General features: G+C 43.1%; 1 protein-coding gene across 1 annotated transcript in view; it reads right to left on the bottom strand.

Annotated features, from left to right (window-relative positions):
• Positions 1 to 1,950: 1,950 nt before the first annotated feature.
• The window catches only part of ppp1r16b (protein phosphatase 1, regulatory subunit 16B), a 69,904-nt gene continuing 52,276 nt past the window's right edge, over positions 1,951 to 19,578 (bottom strand). Inside the window, 9 exon segments of the mRNA XM_018677786.2 lie at positions 1,951 to 5,326; positions 5,328 to 5,519; positions 5,909 to 6,056; positions 6,287 to 6,416; positions 6,688 to 6,763; positions 6,885 to 7,010; positions 11,487 to 11,611; positions 16,244 to 16,347; positions 18,209 to 18,354. Coding sequence (XP_018533302.1) covers positions 5,042 to 5,326; positions 5,328 to 5,519; positions 5,909 to 6,056; positions 6,287 to 6,416; positions 6,688 to 6,763; positions 6,885 to 7,010; positions 11,487 to 11,611; positions 16,244 to 16,347; positions 18,209 to 18,354 — 1,332 coding nt within the window. The 3' untranslated portion in view covers positions 1,951 to 5,041.

Genomic DNA, 19,578 nt, shown 5'->3' with positions numbered 1-19,578 from the left:
TGTGAGTGAGGAACTGACTTCAGTCGAGTGTAAATCCTTCGTTCGATTGGCTTTTAGCGGTCGGACAGTCAGACATCGACTCGTCCTGCTTAGACTTAAATTCAGGTCAGATAAGACACTGAAGCTCTGTTAAGTCCAACAGATCCTAGGAAACGGACCGAACCAGACGTTCCAGCCCACTGAGCCGTTCCTCCATCTATTTGTTCTTTTTGTTCGGCTCCTCTATCCGTCTTCTGACAGAGATGGCAGGATGGTCAATAGCTGTGGCCTCCTCCCGGAGCAGGCCCACAGTCAGGCCTAGCATCCATCCTTCATTTATATGCCTTCTTCCTTTCATCACTGCGAGAGTCCCCTCTTCCATCGAGTGGACAGTGTCTAAGCAGCTCCTGGCATCGATTCACTTTCCTACTTTATCCTCCGCGCTCCCATCTGTTCCTCAGTGCCTTCCTTCAGCATCCCTCCATTTATGTATTCAGCAGAGTGGTCAGAATGTGTCTGCATGCTCTTTCTGGCGCTGATCCACTTCGCCCTTCAGTGAAGAGGACTAAAGGACTGGGACTACAGCCAGCTGGCCTGGACTCAGTATTGCTCAGGCACAATAGAAAAGCCAGGCCACGAAGAGGAGGTTAATGCAGTCTGGATCATGTGTTTTCAGCACCATTGTCCTCCTCTCTGTCTGTGTGCCTTAGACATTCTGACTGTGCCCCGGGAGCCTCAGCGATTCCTCCTAACGTTTGCTCAAGACACATCAAGGACAGTAACCTGACGTAGATGTTTGACAAATTAGTTCATGTTTGTGCTGCTGGTTTGTTTTACAAATCCCTGAGCACACATATTAACCAGTAGCTGCTGTTTTATGAAGGCTTAATGCACTGTAAGTGAGTTTCTCCATAAAAGACAGATCACTCTATCCATACCAACGAGCCACTCCCCTGAAATCAACAGCAATTAAACAGAGACAGACAATGGCTGATGTCTTCCATATAAACAGTCATTCAGCAGAATCTGAAAGTAGAGAGAGAACAGTATAAATTGTAGGAAAAAAGCCTGACAGGTTAAAAAATATCCAAACTGTAGCTAAAAAATAAACTTTGAGAAACGTAAAATATACTTTTTGAAACTCTTTTTTACTTGTCTGTCTAAGCAGAGCTGCTGTGTGTCTGAGCAGTGACTGCTGGGTGCAGCCTGCTAGAAATACTTGACCCATGCTGACCCCAAAACCAGTGAATAAGAGGAAAGTTCAGAAAAAAGAAAGGGGGGGGGGAAAAAGAAGGAAGGAAGCAGTTGAAGTTGGGCCAAGACCCTGACAGCTGTGTAGTGAAGGGCGGTCCGGCCTCTGCCTGTCTCAGGACAGAAAGGAGATGTAGAGTGAGGGCAAAGAGAAAAGCAGAATGTCTCAGCATGACAGAAATTGTTAGTAACTTTCACACAGCATTCAGTGCATTCAGCTGACTTCAGCAGTAAAGTGTTGGAAAACATTTTGAAGAAAACAGCAGTGCTTTTTAAAGATACTGACATTAAAAAATGTAGAAAAAGAGCTCCCCAAACAGGTCAGTGATGATACAGACAGAAAAGCAGCAGAGCTGTTAAATGCAGAAAAGTGCAAACATTTATTATGCTAAATATTTACACAAACACAGGCAGAGACCACAAAAAGGCTCAGCTCTGCAGCGGCTGTGTTTGTGCAAATGCTTTTTAGCATAAAAAGTTTTCTCACTTTTCAGTATTTGATAGCTCCCACTTTACTTTTAAAAGACAAGCAACATTAGGAGAGCTCAGGTGATACATCCACATTTCTAAACTCTGCATACCTCATGCACTGTACAAATAATTAGAATTATTTCCTCCTCAGGCCTGAAGGACAAAAATGTCTAATCAAAATGATAAGAAATCAATTTCTCCATTCATTGTAAAACACAAAGAAGTTTTACCAACTCAGAGGAGACTGTATAAAATTCTCAAAATATACAATTTATTCAAAATATGTTAATGCAACCATCAATATATTCCAGTAATTACAAAATCAGTAGTTGTTCTTCTTTATAATCTTATCCTTATAGACAGTGAGGCCCGCAGTCCAACACAAGCCTTGATTTATAGATACCATGAGAACACAGGTGACTCGTCCCTTTCTGGCTAAAACTGACCAGGTCGTAGTTCAGAATTAAAGTTCAGTTTCGCTTGAGTTTTACTACTAAGGAAGTAGTTTTAAAGTTAATTCAGTTGATTGCAGCAACTGTAGCAGAGTGACTGAGTGAATTTCAGCTGAGTCACAACAACATTATGTCACTGCCTTGGATACAAAACAAGGAACCAAAACCAGGGGGAAATTGCGATCTTCTTTGACTTAATTTATACTTCCTTAAATGGAGTTGAAAAACAAACTGCTTCTTTGGAGAGCACAGCATTTAAAAACTGACCTTTGCAGAAAAATTGCACAGAAAAATTCCACCGTTCAGACACAGTTCACTGAACAGCAGGGAGGAAACTTTCCAGACAGATGTTCGACTGCTGGAAACTCCGAGCAGGGGCCTAGTCTCACAGTCTGATCTGCTAACACTGTTCATGTGGGTATTTTCCTATATGTTCATCAACAGTAACAACACAGACATGTAGATGCAGTTCATGGGAACAGATAAGGATACTTATACAAACGTATTTACAAACATATCTGTACAAATATATGACACTGTACAGTCAAAGTAATGGGGGATAAAGTGTTAGTGGCATTCTGGGTAATCACATGTTTGACGGGGTTGGCCATCAGAAACAAAGACGACGTTTCCCCAAAGTTTTCAAATGTCCTTTTAGGTTGTTTTTTTTAAATCAAGGAAGACTCTTTGGCACTCACAAGGAGACGAGAGGAGCTGTTATCAGATTAAAGGAATAGTTTGACATTTTTGGAGAACTGCTTATTTGTTGAGAGTTTGATGAGGAGATCGATACCATTTCTCATATTTGTCTCTTGGAGCTAGCAGTCTGTTAGCTTAGCAGTAAGACTTGTAATATGTAGCCTGGCTCTGAACAAATCCAACATCTAACGCTTTCTGAGTAACATGTTGTTTCATCTGTGCAAAAACCAAAGTGTAGTGCTGGACTGCCTCTGGTCTCCAGGAAACAGTCTGGCCCCATAAACCAAAAGGATTAAGCAAACAAGATGTAACCTGTTGATTAGTGAGCGTTAGAGGTGTTGGTGGGTGGATTTCAGTTACGTTTGGACAGAACCAGGCTCGCTGTTTCCTGCGGTGACAAAAGCATCACCCAGCTGAGCTCAGCCATTCATCCTTCTGTTGTCATCTGTGCCTCCTGCAGAGTGTTTATTTGGTTGTGTTGAGTGTATCTGAAGACCATGTGTTGCTTTTTTAATTTGTGTGTTTTTGTACGTTGTAGCACGTTGAGCTCAGTATTTATGCTAAGCTAACCAGCTGCCCGCTCCTGCTACATATCTATTATACAGACATGAGAGCGGCATCAATTGTCTCATTTAACTTTGACTCTTGGAAAAAAGGCTGAACTTGTTTTTGTCTGGCAGGTGTGTATTTGTTAAACCATGATACGTTAAAGGACCTGACAGAACACTGAGGGCTACAAATCCAAGTGTGGATTAATGAGAACAACAACTGAGGCCAGCAGAGTCTGCGTGCATCCTCAGAAAACTCCTACTATACTTACAGTAATTCATTACATAACATTTACAGTTTGTGTTAATGAGACTAAAACAGGGACTGGGAGCAGACAAAGCCACACAATGGCCACCAGGAAACAAACAAACAAACATAAACAAATAACACTGTTATTTGTAGTGACACAAATATGACTCCATCCCTGTGAGATGGCTTGTTTGTGTTTTAATAACATGTACATACAACAGACAGTAACCCTAACTTCACTTTGTCGGTTTGATTCTCCATGTCAGAAGGTGCTTTGCTGGAAGATTCTCCAGCTCATCTCATATTTCATTCACACTCTCCACACACCATCCAAATAATAAATACACTCAACTTTAGGAAGCATAATATGCTTTTTTCTTTTTTTACACATTACATTAATTTCATAAATAAAGAAATGCACAGTAAATTTCAACCATGCTTAAAATGATCTGTACGAGTGAGAACAGTGGATTATGCATAAAACAGAGCATGACCTGTCAGTTAAAGGTTTGATATGAGAGGACGGTGAGGTGAAGCAGTCGACAGAATATAGTGACAGTTTCAGACACAGGTGCAGTACTATACTCTTTCCTGTTATCTCTCGTGATAGAAGTACACTTCCTGAATATTTTAACACTGTTTTATGGCGTTCCTTCCCTTTACTTCCTGCAGGCAGCATTTCAATATGAGGGAGACCTCAGAGGAGATGCCTTGGATCTCTTTTTGCTACGTTTAGCTCTTTCTGATATGTTGTAAAAACACGATGTAACACAATACATCTGGAGTGCTGTGGGATGTCCTTCCTGCACATTTTGAATATGGTGTAAAAGCAGGACATCGTGGTTCGATGAAGGAAATGTCGTTTAAAGACAGCCATCCACTGGTAAGCTAAAAAAATCCTTCTTCTTCATCTGAGGGCAGAACATGCAGTACCTTGAGAACGTCTCCTCTCTCCTGACTCAAATGTTTGACCCTATCCAGGTGAAAAGCTTAAAAAAACAACTGTCCACACTTTGATTTTTAAAGGTGCACAGGGACAGAGAAACAGCATCTTACACTCTTGTCTTGTAAAGAGACTCCATGTATGAAAAGGAATTTTAATCCGAGTGATGTCTGGAGGGAACCGCTGCTCAGTTCCTCTCCTCCTCCCTGCTACACCTGAAACATGCTTCTGTTTGGGGGAAGGTTTCTCCAGTTGTAGCAGGAGTCAGTGACGGGGAGAGGAGAGGAAACGTTTCTGGACCCTCTCTCTTCTTCTCTCCATCTCCTCTGGAAGAAGTTTCAAACAGGTGGAGGAGCAGGATGTTAAAGACAGAACACTCCCTCCTTCTTTCCAGCACATTGCTTGCCCCCCTCCCCTCTCTGTGCAAACGCCTCACGCCGCCGCGGCGCTACGACACGCAGCAGCAGGTCCGCACCTTCGGCTGCTCCTCCTCTATTGGCTGTTTGAGTTTGAGGAGGGGCGGGTCGCCGCTGGCCGGCGTGTAGTAAACCGCGCTGCCGTTGGAGGAGACCAGTGGCATGCGGGGGTCCTCGCTGTTGGTTTTGGCATCGGTGAAGGAGTCTGTGGAGCCGTTGCCTAGGTGACCGTTAAACAAGGGGTGATTCAACAGCTTGGCGGCGGCCCTCTGTTTCTTCAGCTCCGACAGGGTCTGAGGGCGCTCTCTCGGGCCAGGATTCCTCCTGGGTGGGCTGGGTGGTGACGACCCCACCCTTATCGGACGATGGCGTGTTGCCATTGGAGGGCGTCGGCTGCGGCGGCACGGACGCTGTCGTGGAGATGAGGCCGTTCTGTTTGCTGCTGCCATCTTTGAGGATGGTGGGCAGCTTGGCCTTGTCTGGCAGCTCCACAGCTACAGCTGGCCTGACCTGCAGGGCATCGATAAGGATTATTTTAATCCCACTGTAAGGTTTCTCCTTTAGATTAGTAAACACATCAAGGCCTGACTCTGTGTAGGAGAGATCAGATATCTTTGTTCTCATGCTCAGGCTGTCAAAACAAAAGGAGATGTAAAACCAATTTGTTCACTACAGTGAAGAGAAAGTCTCTCATCACAAGTCACTCTGTGACCTGCCTCCACACGACTCGAACGTATCATGTATCTCTTAAGATGCAGACTATGTTGTGTTCTTGTTGTGTATTGGCTCTACTGTTGGTGGATCATTGTACTGCAGCATTTTTCCACTCTATGTAATGTATAACAGCACAGGGTCTATCTAATTCAACAAGTATTAAACATGATAAACCGGAGACCTACATTAACCACTTGGCTATTCTCCTGATCAGACTCCTTCTCCTTCTCGTCCTCCTCCTCCCTCCCTCCCCTCCACACGATGGCCTCCGTCTCGTACTCTTTACGACACAGGTTGTGTCTGTCTGACAAACTGGCTCGTCGCACCACTTTTCTGTGGAAACAGATCACAGTGAGATAAAGCAGCTAGGAAAGAAACATGGCTGCAAATATGAATAAGGCCTTAAATGAAAACGCAGTAACGCTCCTCTCTAGATTACTGTGTCTTCTGTAGGAGGCTGATTTGCTCACCTCCCATCTCTCTTTCAAAAAAGAAACTAACAAACAAACTGTGATAAAGACAGTTTGTAGGGACTTCCAACACCAGCAGATGTCAGTACTTACCCACGGCTGCCTGCGCTGGACGTTCGCCTGCACAGTGAGGTCTTGTGTTTGAGCTGTGACTTCATGATAATGTCGTGTTTGTGTTTCAGATCCAGCAGGATGGCCCTGAACTCCTCATCCTCGCACAGATCTTCAGAGTGACATGGATGAAGGACAGAGTGATTGTCTGCATCATTTGACATTTTTTCCATCTTAAAATTTGCCAATTATCAACACTGCCAAAAACTGAAACCCGACAATGATAAGATCGATAAAAACGTGTCTAGTTTTCCCTCTCCCTTCTCTAAATCAGCATTAAGTAGGAAATAAGCCTTGATGTGAGACCCTGCTGAGCTGAGACATTTGTTTTCATCACCCCCCACCGGCTGTATTGAGAAGAGTGAGCTGAGGTGTAAATATACCGATAGGAGTCTCCTCCAGGAAGGTCTTGGCGTTGAGACTGGCTCCGTGAGACACCAACAGCTCCGCCACATGCATCTGAAAGCAACAACATCAGTGGTGAATTACATTAATAGGTTCAGAAACCTTTTGTGTGTGTGTGTGTGTGTGTGTGTGCGCGCGCTCATCAGTTTCCTGTTTCCTGTTGTGTTTACCCTACCTGACCCCAGCACGCTGCAGCGTGAAGAGGCTGCCATCCATCTGAATCTCTCAGGTCCATGCGAGCTCCCCCCTCCAGCAGCAGCTCTGCAGCCTGCACGTAGCCGTTAGCTGCTGCGATGTGGAGCTACAAGGGCAGAGGAGGCACAATGATCAGGATTAACTGAAGATCTGCCCTGTGCAGAAAAGGGTTAGGCTGTGAAGCCACAGTTTACATGTGCTGCCATATCACACCTGCACAAATCTACATCGGATGCTGAGATATAAAAAGCATCATCGTTTACACACAGTCTGTAAATGATGAGCTGTTCATTCTAGTTTTAACCTCTTAAACCTCAAAGAGCCAAACCCAGATCAAACCCACAGTTCTTCACTTTAAATTCTAGAGAAGCGTCAAAGTTTCCTACGATGCTGACGACAGTGTATCGAGCTGAGTGATAATGTGACAGACAGTACTGACTGTAAACATGTTCGATTTAATGAAGAGATTGTTGATGATGATTTTACACACACACCGTCCCCACACTCTGAACATCGTCTTGGTCTGAACGTACTGTAACTGTCCTAAAATAACAAGCAGGTCAGAGAGATTTCTGTCCTCAGAGAGGACCCAGTTTGAGCAGCTGGTGATGTTAATCTCTGGATGTTGTGTTACACACTGGAGTGATGAGGGTGTAAAGCACACAAAATGAGATCCAACAGTATTGATCCCATAGACTGTATATGAAGAGATTGATCCTCATGCAGAGATTAGGATGTTCTGTAACTGGAGGAGGAAAATCACAGCCCTGTGCACTGCAGGGGTTCAGCTCAGTTCAGGGGGGCAAAGGGCCAAGAGAAACCAAGATCAAGGGAAATAAACACTGACATATGAGAGTTAATTACTGGCATCATTATTGTTTTTCCACAAGCACAAACTACAGTATTTTTAGTACAAAGATGTTCTGTGTCTGTGTCCTGGAGAGCAGTAAAAGGAACACACTGTCATACACATCGATACGGGTGTCTTTTGAAAGCAGCCGTTTCAAGTTTACAATGTTAAGAATTCACACTTCAGATATCTACAGCAAAACATGCAGAATATTTACAAAGCAGAATGTGAGGGCTGAAGTCAGGCGTCACGACGCATCTGAGCTGCTACAATAAGAGCAGCTCCTGCAGGGTTCAGGAGGATTTGTCTTGTTTCTGAAAGTGAACAACTCAACAGTTTCAGGCTTTTGTAATGCAGCATCTTAACAAAATAAAAGCCTCTGTTTACAGTGTCTGTAAGAATCTGACCACAGACCTCAACCAGTAGAAAACAACAGAATCTGACTGAACTGTTGGTGGTCGAGTTGCATTATGGGTAATGTGAGAACAAGACAGTTTGTCTTTGAAGCATATAAAAGAAGTATTTGATTTTTTTTTAGTTTTTATGACTCAACATTTTTATTATTATTATTATTAGGCTGTTGCTCTTTCCAAAGCAGCTGCTTGTTAACAGATCTTGTTAACTGAATCCGGTTTGTTTCTCTTCGGGTCGATCACATTTTGGATCAGGCCTCTGTGTTTTGAGAATGTATTTATGCAGGTCGACCTGATAGTGACAGTAGAGGAACAATCAGGGATCACCAGAGTCTGAGTCTGGACCTCATGTCTGCATGTCCCTGTGTTGGCAATGATTCTCTCAGAGTATTTCAGCTTCCTCTCACAACATGACTGGCAGCCTCTTCAGCATGCACCCTGTCTCTTGCCTAAAGCATGCTGGGATACGCTCTCTCTTTCTTCTCCAGCTTTTGCCCACAGTGTGAGACATGCAGGTGAGGTGAACTGGAAACTTTTAAGTGCCAGTAAGTGTGATTGTGACGGTGTGTGTGTGTGTGTGTGTGTGTGTTGGTCCTGTGAGCGACTGAAGACCCGTCCAGGATTTACACTGCAACTCCTCCAATACACATGGACCCAACCTCCTGTGAACAGTACAGATCCTCTACTTTCCACTGACTGATGTGTTTTAGAGCTGTAAGAACTATAAGATCAGATTATATAATCTTCTTAGAAATAAAACAATGATCCTGATAATGATGATGATAGAGGTGATGATGGCTTCACTCGGCATATAACTCTGTAGATTTTTATTTATCTGGCGTCTCTCCTTTTACTTTGTGTTTTCAGTGTTTTATTCTGCATTCTGTTTCATTTTTAATGCATTATGTGAGGCACTTGGAAATGCTTCAATCAATTCTGCCTGTGAGTCTGAAGCTTATTATTGCTAAGAACTGTTTATTAAGATAAAATGAATGTCTGAAGTTTGTACCAGTATTTTTGTGTGTTCCAGTTTTTACTGTGTATTTGATCATTTGGTGAGTGAGGTTTATCCTGTTTATTTTTAATAGTGAGAGTTTGTCACACTGACACACTGACGCTTCCTTCCTCTCTTCCTCTTGTTTTGTATTTGGTGTTTGTCTCATTTGTTTGCATCATTTAAATTAAACTTCCACTTTACATAGACAAACTGTTTGTTTCTCCTCAGATTAAAATCATTGTTCCTGCACATCAGAGTAAGGACACAAAATGTATTCCAGTGGAAAACAAAAGATTAACCTTACATAACTTCCTACCAGTTCCAGGTCTCTTCCTCTGGTCTTTGCCAGAGATTTTAATAAGGCATGCTCTAGTTTGCTTCATCATGCTCGAATAAAGATTAACAGGACGCATAAAGCAGGGGGACAAGCAGCTCAATCAGACAATCTGTGCTAAGACTTTAAAGCTTAACAGGGTTATTTTGGGCTACTACCATGTAATGTCCTCTGGCTATTTTCATCCAGTGATCTGTCACTGTGTTTCTCCAGCGAAGCTAAATCCCTGAAACATAATAAAGACTTCATTAAGGCATCTGACATTATACGCTCCACTCAGGAAATTATACGCTAACCATTTCTTTTTGTGGCCTACTTGACTTTTTAATGCATCACTGCTCTGAAATGCAGTGACCACTTTATTAGGCACAGCTCCCTATCAATACACACAGAGGAATGAACTCCTCTGTCCTAATTCATTTGTCATAACATGTAAAAATGAAAGCATTAATATTTAATAACTTTACTTGACCATTAATCACACATTAGTTAGTGACTTGTGTGATGGAAAGGTCCATAGATTTGACTCAGTACACGTCAGCTCAGGCCTGTGACTGGATCGACCTTTCGAGTCTCAGTTGAGGCCTAAAAGGTGCCCGAGCTCGACAGCAGCAGACACATTAACAGGACGGTATTGAGTGGAAGTAAAGCAATTTATTCTTCATTATCCGTCCAGGAACTGTATCCACAGGCTAACGAGCGATTAATGAACTCTCTGACACGTCAAACTGGGATCTGTCCGGGCGAGACGCACATTTACCACTGCATGGCATTTTCCTTTATACTGGTATGTTGCACATTAACATTTGTTTTCATGATATATGGGAGGTGTGTCCGGTGGCTGAGAGTAAGACTGTAAAGCTTCTATTTTGATCACTGATAGTTTGGTGATAAAGCCAAAGACAAGGACAAGACAAAGCTGTGGCTATTTCCTGGAGACAGTATGAACCAGTGCAGACATGTCAGACTGTAAACCTATAGAAACTAGAGTATCAATCATAAATGCAGCTCACTTTCTGCTAGGCTTTGATTACCGCTCGTTATAATGCAGATATCTTCACAAGCTTTTTAAATCTATCTGTTAGCTCATGAATCATGTTGGAGGCTTTTATCTGAATCATTTCTTCATCTTTTTTTCCTTTAATTGCAAGTTGTTGTTCACTTATTAGACTCATGGGAGACTGAGCTTCACTTGTCTCACTCATTTATGAAACCACTCATTTGGATTTTAAGACATTTTCCAATCATATCTTGCACCAGAAATTTAGCTTTTCAGATTCACTTCTCACAACATATTATCACTTTTTCCTTAATGAATACATATTTATTATTACAAGTTTATTCTAATCTATCGCTGCAGCATTTTAAAACTCTGACTGCAGGTGTGTTGAGTTTTTTATCTGTGGAGCATTTTAAAATCATACAGCTGATTTGCCTTTAAGACGATTATAATGAGTCTCTAAACGGCTGATTAGCTCTGAAGGTTTTATAGCCTCATGAGCCAGTGTTGCAGAGCACATAATCATTAAAAGGTGAATCTATAATAAAGACAGTCCTCTGAATATTTACACATTATTTCCTTTTTCCTCTCAGTTCAGACTGGAAGCCTGATCGTCTGGTTCGTTCTACAGCTACGAAGGAGTCACAGAGACTCGGTTCTGTTGTGTTAAGAAACATTTTCACTGCTTGGATCACCTGCTGGCTCTTAACAAGGTGTCGGGTTAAATAATGGCTCTGAGAAGATCTACTGGATTTACCTGATGTAAACAATAAACATGACGACACTTCCTGTCTCTACACTGCCCCTAACCTTCATGTGCAAATCGCAGGCTGCCTGTGGTGTAACAGAGTAGGACAGTCCAGCTTTAAATGGCACAGTCTAATCACTGGAGGCGGTGCAGGTTTGTCCCATCATGGACCCAGTACCTTTCTGAAACTCTGCAGTGGTAAACTGTGCATCACAAAGATCAAATGCAGCTTTCTCCTACCAGTGTGGCTCCCTGAGAGTCCTGCTGGTTGACCTCCTCTCCCTGTCTCAGCAGTTCCTGAATGTCTCCCAGCATCCTCCTCTCCGTCGACGCTCGCGTCTCGTTGATCATCTCCTGGGTGATGCCTGTCAATCAAACACACAGGAATAAAAGCTGCAATCACAAGGGAGGCAATTTATTTCCTGACAGCTTTGATAGAGAACCACAGCATGCTGACAGGGACAGTTTATGATCTGAGGCACATGAAGGGTAGAGCGGTGACTCAGGTGTGACAGAGCGAGGGCGCGACACCGAGCTTGTAGATAAAACTAACTTCAAACGTTAAAGAGAGAAAGCTTCATGTTCTGGATTTTAATGTACACTGAGAGTTTTCATAATGTGTAATGGAACACAATGGAAAACATTCTGAATAAAATAAAGAATTCAAATAATGTTAATGGTTGGAAGGAACACATTGTCAGACAAACGTTTTCTGAGAAATGGGTTTGGATTTTAATCATTTAGAAGAAATGAAAGGACTTTATTGTCCGCGAGGCAAACACCAGTTTACTTTCATGTCGGGCCTTTTGGCAGAGTTTTGTGGTGTCTGCCAGGTTGAGGCTCAGGTGATTCTGTCTGTCACAAACACTCTAAATTCTTCCTTTAATCCATCAGCCGGCTGCCAGGACGGACTCAGTACTGTGACCGCCACACTTGAGTGGAAGACTTTTCCTGCAGCTTAGCAGTAATGTACTGTACTGTTCAGCAAAACTGTAAAGAAATGTCAGATGAATAAAAAATGAAAACAGCCTGTCAGTCAGAGCTGTGACTCTAAATGGGAGTTATGTGAAGGATGAATTAGGTGTGTCAGGTTTGAAAGTACAATCAATTAGTTTAAGTGTTGTGGATGCAAATGAGAAAACGCTCCTTTGTTGGAAAAAGAAACAAAGCATTCTGATTTATTCGTCAGCTGGAAAAGGTTCATGATCCTTCAAATGAAAGCAGCTGGAAATAAAAAGCTCAAAGTTGGAATATTCACAGGAATCTGTGTTTGTTTTCTCTGCAGAGGATGGAGGACCATATCCTCTTACTTTAAATAAAAAGTAGACAAAGACAGGCATCACCTGACTGTGCATATTTTAATGTCAGTATTTCAGCCCTACGACCTTTCTCGTGACACCGAGTTATAAATTAAACCTGGGCGAGTGAAGCTGAGGGCAAATCAACCTGCTCATCAAACACTCCGGGCTCTGAGCTGCCATTTTAAAGTCAAACCCCTGTTTCAATGTCACACTCATTTCAGCCCAGCCCGGCGTGTGATGGCCAGTGATTGTAGCGGAGGTGCTGAAAAATGGTGAGGAGGAAAATTGGTATTTCTCTGTGAATTCACAATCAGAATCAGAGCCGCAGGATGTTTAAAGGTGCAGGAATCAGGACGACGACGCCTCTGTCGGCCTAAATGAAATGCATCCCTCCAGCTACGATTTTCTTCTGTGTTTCTGTTGTTTCTGCCCCCCGGCATCAGTCTCTGCGGTGCTAATGTCACACATTTTACTTTGCCTTGTTTCTGCCATATTTTGATTTAGTTGCAGCGATGCCACAGTGTAACAATGCCCCAAAGGATTTCAAAATGTAAAATACAGCAAACATTCCTCATTGGCACACTGTAAAAAATGTAGTAAACACAAAACCATTAAGAAAGTGTCACATAAATAAGCAGAGAGGAGCCATTCGTAAACTAACATGGAACTGATGCTGGAAACCTGCTGAAGAACAAACATGAGTTTGTGGAAGAAAACTAGCATGAAATCCTTCACAGACTGAGACCAGGTCCTCGGACTGGAGGTCTGAGCTGTAGCTGTGTCCTGCAGGAGGAAAATGAGTTTTGGGCTTTTCTGGAGTTTGCTTGTTTGACAGTCTGTCGATGTTGTCGTGGCCCAATCAAAGAACGAAGACGTGGCGTCTGACGTGCCCGTCTGCATCTCTAACATGTCAGAACGGTTTCGTATTTCCTCTCTCTCTACGTTGACCAATAAGATGACAGATCTCTCTCTGGCGTAAACACACGATCGTGACCCTCCTCCCTGACTACGTGCTAGGAAATGAAGTGTCTGGGTCAAACTTGTTGCCGATCTCCCGACCAAGACACAGCAAGAGTTCATGGTGCTGTTACTAATCTGACCTCAGTGAAAGACAAACCATCTCGTCTGATACCCAACATAAATCTTTGAGGCTATAAAATGTCAGGCAACGGGGAAAAATGTCCATCACAGTTTTCTGTAACTGTCTCACCGCAGCCCAGAAAGAAATCCAAATGAAAGTTACATGAAGCAGATAAAAGGCCGGGGTCTGTGGACAGAATCTCTCAGCTGCAGCTCTCACTTCATAAATGTATTTTTGTGCTTCACTGAGAAAATCTGAATTCGTATTAAACTGACCAGTCTCACAGGATGTGCAGATCCATGAGATAATGTTGCTGCATGTGTGTTGTTGTGTCTGAGCCACAGTCCAGTCTGACCTCGAGTTCAGCACAGATTCTGAATGGAGATGAGCCGCTGGAATCAGCGAGTGTTTGACTATTAACTCAAGCCTTGATAATACAGCATCAGCTGTGTCAGTTGTGCAGCCAGTTGATTTGACTGCCTCTCTTTTAGTTCAGTGTCAGTTAGATATTTCCCTCTTATCACTGCGGCTCATCGCGGATGAACTGGGCTCTACAAGGGAGGATCAAGGAAGAGTCAGATCCATAGCTGGAGAGAGAAGAGAGAGAGAGAGAGAGAGAGAGAAAGAAAGAGAGAGAGAGAGAAAAGAGAGAGAGAGAGAGAGAGAGAGAGAGAGAGAGAAAGAGAGAGAGAGAGAGAGAGCATCCCTGTGGCGTCTCTGAGGGGAGAGGTCTTATCCAGCAGTACAGTGCTGGGAACATTACAGGAGCAATTAGCAGCACCGCTCTGCCTTTGATTGGCTTAATAATCATTCTTCTCACCTACTGTACTTCTATCTGCATTCTGCGGCTCCACAGGTCCTATTGTAGGCTGAGAAGCTCATTTTCAAACGTCTGTTTTCTCCCTCCCTCACATCCAGGATGCAGCCCACACAATGGCTGTCATGTGTCCCATTCGCACTGTTAAAACTATCAAATTCATTAACCCTGCACTTGTTTACATACCACACTTATCATAACAGGGATTTCCTGACCTTTAATTATCAGGGGAAATATGGCGGAGCACTCATGATGCTCTCCAGCACCACCCTGCCTCCACCCTGCCTCCTCCTGTTTATCACAAAGCAGCTCCACTGGAGCGTTTGGGATTTACTCTAATATTGAAGGGCACCTTGGCCGAGGAAAATTCCAGCATTTGTCAACCTTGTCTCGTGAACACGTGTGAAACAGACACATGAAGCTAATGAGCTCATTTCTGTGTTTACTTTGAAGGACAAGCATCTGAAATGAAAAACTGAAGTTTATTTGGAAACTTTTAGGAGCCATGTTTGTCAGCGTTAACCCCCCGTAAAACAAGTGGAGTTTAGAGTCAATGAGGGGACTCATACAACAGTCAGAGCCACTGCAAACACAAGACACACACACACACACACACACACACACACACACACACACACACTGTGCCGACTGCGGCTGTTTACAGTGACACAGCATGAATATACAGTATTGCAATCTGCATCCCGTCGGGAGTGAGAGTGCTGTGAATATCTCCGAGCTGAAGTGTCAGTGCGGGACACTAAGTGCTTTCTGAGGTCACAGCCCGGCTGCCATCTTCCTCAGCAATCTGTTCCTCTGCTTCAAAATACTGCAATATTCTGAACTGCTGCAAAGACTCAGCAAACTACATTGTAAATTACAAGAAAGGAGAGCGTCTGAGGGTCAAAGACAACTGTCAAATATAATTGTGTGATTTTCTACTTTAGCTAAAACCCTGTCCTGAACAGCAATGGTCCAATCATATCTAATTATAACCAGGCACGTCTGTCTGATTTTCTAAACAACTGCTCCTTCGATTGACTTCAGACTTTGGGTGTGTTGCTGAGAAAGTATGACGTCGACACCATAAGAGCAGAGCTGCACCATTTACAGTGTGCACATGTCAACTCAACTGTGACGGCACTTTCTACGCTGCCACCCGGAGCAGCGAACTCCAGCAGCGACTGACCACAGACACTGCAGCCCCGAGAGGATTCCTTGGTTCTGACAACACTCAGACTAATTATCTCTACACTGCAGCACATATCCTCTACATGGGTCGTCAGCTGCTGAGGATGCAGACGTTGTAGAGACAGGAAGTAAACGTCCTTTAGCACAACATCATGTAAATAACCATCAAATGCATCTTCAAGACCCTTCTAAGAGACTGCAGTTTTAAAATGATTCAGCTACAAACACTAACAGTATTTTCCAACCAATCTATGGAGCTAACATTAGCTTAACTAGCTAGCTCGGCACAGCTGGTAAAATCAACAGCGGGCAGCTAGAAATAAGAAGTCTGCTCTGCCTGAAATCAAGGACTTCACGATCACATGTGCCAGATTTGAAAACTTGGTTGGACTGGATCTGTCTTACACCAGTCTGACTCTCAGCTCCACAAAAACATGTTGTACAAGACCTGACCTAACTGACATAATACTGAGCAGACAGAACACACTCCTTCCAATGGCCTGGTTACTGTACATGGAGGAGGAGCGTCATGTCATTGATTCAGTCTGTCTGCAGACAGTCTCTGATCAGTCTCTGGACCTCAGTGTCTCTTCAAACATTTAAACTCTACCTCTGTTGGCCATGGCCGTCTCAATGATGTCCAGTGTCGGGTCGTCTTCACACAGGTCATAGGGCATGTTCCCATCAGAGTTGACCGCCAGCAGATCTGCGCCGCTGTGGGAGACGAGCAGATAAATAATTAAACAAACCTGGAATATTAATTGTTCTAAATGTTCGATATCAATGGCTAGCTTCAGAGCTATAAGAGGAAAAGTCGTTTGATACATTCCCTAATGACACCATCATCTGTGATCCAAAGGCACTGACAGGGGTAAAAATAACTGTCTGAATCTTTGTGAGATTTTCAGGTTTTTCCAAAGGTTTGTTTGTATCAGCAGAGTTTTAATCGTCATCATAAACAGGCAGCCTGTGTTTCATATTCTGATCAGCTGTGAAACCCTGAAAACCGCTGATCAATAACTCAAAGTCCTGGATAGGAATGACTAAATAAATCTCAGTTTAAACACTAATTGATGATGCTAATTAAATTCTTTCAGTCCAGAACAGGTTGACTTGCATTATTCAGCGGTTTTTAATCAGTAACTTCACTGTGGATAATGAGTCCAAGTGATATGATGAGTGGTTTGACAAGTTCCGCACGTCAACAGATGGCAGCAGTGTGTCTGTGTGTGTGTGTGTGTGTGTGTGTGTTTGTGTGTGTGTGTTGTTTTCCAGTTACACACAGGCTCTGATTCAGCCCTGCATGTCCACAGGCAGAAACAATATGAGGTGTGTTCACTGACAGTATCGTCCTTTGTCTTTGTGTGTGTACATGTGTCTTTGCTGTTATATCAGACAATCTAATTAAATCCTAATTAAACATGTCGACGCCACATGTTTAATTAGGATTGTGTGAGATCATATGACTCAACATGTGCAGGTGATTCGTATTAAAAGGTTATCTATGCCTCTGGTCAGTGGTATTGAATTTAATTTTAAATTACATTTGCATAACGAAGGCGACTAATAACAGCTGTGAGCCATTTCTTAATGATTCCATGTCCTGAGGCTGGAGGATAATTCAATATTATTGTTCATCAACTTTCTCTGGAATCACATCATGATGATATGATCACATCATGTTATTGTTTAACCAGATTCTGAATGAGTGATTCTGAGCAAACTCGAATTAAAAATTAACTGAATGACTGAAGTTTTGTCTGAAGCAACACACAGCACTGAATCAGTTAAATATCAATCGGAGACTTTATCATGACATTTTGTATAAACTTAGATTGGAAAAACAGACTTTGATATTATTGTGATACTGAGTTCAGCTTTAATATCTTCACATTTAAGAAAAGAGAAGGATGTTGTTTCTCCACCATGGTTTCAACCCATTTCTTCCAACCTTTGGTTTTGTAAAATAAAAAAATGCTTTATTACACCACTGGATGTTTTTCCTTGCTACTGTTATTAGTGTGGACTTGGCGTTTCCTCTACTGCCAGGAGCGTTACCATCAATTTCTGCTCCTCCAGGAAGCACGCTCTGATGTTTTTTTTGTATCAGAAAAACCTCATTTCTCTTTCCCAGAATTCAATTAAAAATAATTCATAGGTTCCTACAGATCGCCTGCTGTGGCCCGCTGAGGACAGAGTTTGAATTTATACCAGGAAACCTCAAAGTACAACTGTCCCTGTTCATTTCAGACCGTGTGTGTGTGTGTGTGTGTGTGTGTGTGTACAGTGTGTATACAGTGTGTGGTGTTAAGCACTGCCCAGCTGATCAATACAAACTTTAAACTAACTTCACACCTCAGCTCCTGTCTGACTGATTGGACTGTTTGTGTCTTTTACCAACTTGTAAAACCTCGATCAGTCAATCAATCAGACTGAACCAGACAGGTCCTGCTGCATCTCATCCTGTCAGCATCATCCTGTCATTTTCCCTGAGGCCTAACGAGCCTTTAATTTCTCCTGACGCAGGCGGAGTCACCGCAGGACGCCCTGGTGTGGTGTGTGTGCTGTGACTTACTGTGAGATGAGTATCTTGACCAGCCCTGCGTGGCCGCAGGTGGCGGCGGCGTGCAGCGGCGTCCACAGCTCATTGTCCTGAGCGTTAACGCTGGCTCCTCGGTCCAGCAGGATCTTCACCATCTCCTCATAGTTATCTATACAACACTGCAGAGAGACAGAGGACGGGGGGGTCTGATTAATTATTGGTACTGTAATGTCTCCTGGTGTAAAAATGAGTAAGGAGAGATAAATGAAACGTAGAAAGAAGAAATAAAACAAGTAAGCAGAAGCGAGAGGCAGACAGTGTCAGACGTGTGTGTATCGTCTGTGTTTAAATTTATCAAATAACGTGTTAACCTCGGTAACAAACTGAGACCCACAGTTTCCTCTTGTATGAAGAGAAATTAAACACCGACTTAAAAGGAGCTTTTAGTCTGATGTAGCATATAATTCATACAGTGAGTATTCAGCTTGATGCTGTTCGCTTCAGCACCTTAATCACTGCGAGAAAAGGATGAAAAGAGACTCATTTGTCACCAACGGCACAGGCGAACAAGAGGTCCATAAAGAAGTCGAGTCCTATCTCCACAAAAGTCCTTAAACAGCATATTGCAGAGTAAAAAACTGAGAGCACATTAAGCCAATTTGGACACAGTCAGCCTGACATGGTGCCATTGTGTGGGGTGTTCCCTGGATCCAAGACAAAACTGGAAATGCACCCATAACTCACACCCATCCACAGAGACAGACACAGAGGGACAGAAAGAATTTTCCTTGTTAAACTGGGTGTGATTACAGGGGTGGGGAGGAAGGAGAATTTTTCCATGTAAACCATCCTCCAATCAAACAGCTGTCGGCAGCAGCAGTTTTCTCCATCAGAGCTAATTGGTGTGAGCGTGGCGCTGCCGTTCAGCTGAACAAAGGCAAAGACAGAAAAACAGAGAGAGAGACGGAGGAGGAGGTTAAAGAATGGGATTACTCTGTCACAGCAGGAGGGTCAGAAATAATCAGAAACCTGAAGGACTCAGAGCAGAAGCCTTGTTTCCAATGTCCGAGAGGAGCATCGCAGCAAGAGCCTGTGTTATTACTTGTGCTGACAAAGTTGTAGGTTTGAATCTGGTTCATGACCTCTGCCTCTGAGAGAAAGAGTAAATGTCACAGACGGGCTTTTTCTGTTTTCAGGAGCAGTTGTGAGTTTTTACCAAAGAGAACCTTCACTTTTATTGGAAGCGCTGGAGTGTTGTCATCTCTCTGTGAGACATGAGACATCTGTCATGACGAAATGTAAAAATCTCTTCTGACAAAATGACTGCAGTTAATCCCATTATAAAGCCTGAATGTACTTCACTGGAGATTTAAACAATGATGGGAAATGGAAATGAAAAAAAA

Source organism: Lates calcarifer, linkage group LG9 (genome assembly GCF_001640805.2).
Source record: "Lates calcarifer isolate ASB-BC8 linkage group LG9, TLL_Latcal_v3, whole genome shotgun sequence".
NCBI lineage: Eukaryota > Metazoa > Chordata > Actinopteri > Centropomidae > Lates > Lates calcarifer.
The sequence above is the reverse complement of the archived record's forward strand: the minus strand, read 5'-3'. Positions and strand labels throughout refer to the sequence as shown.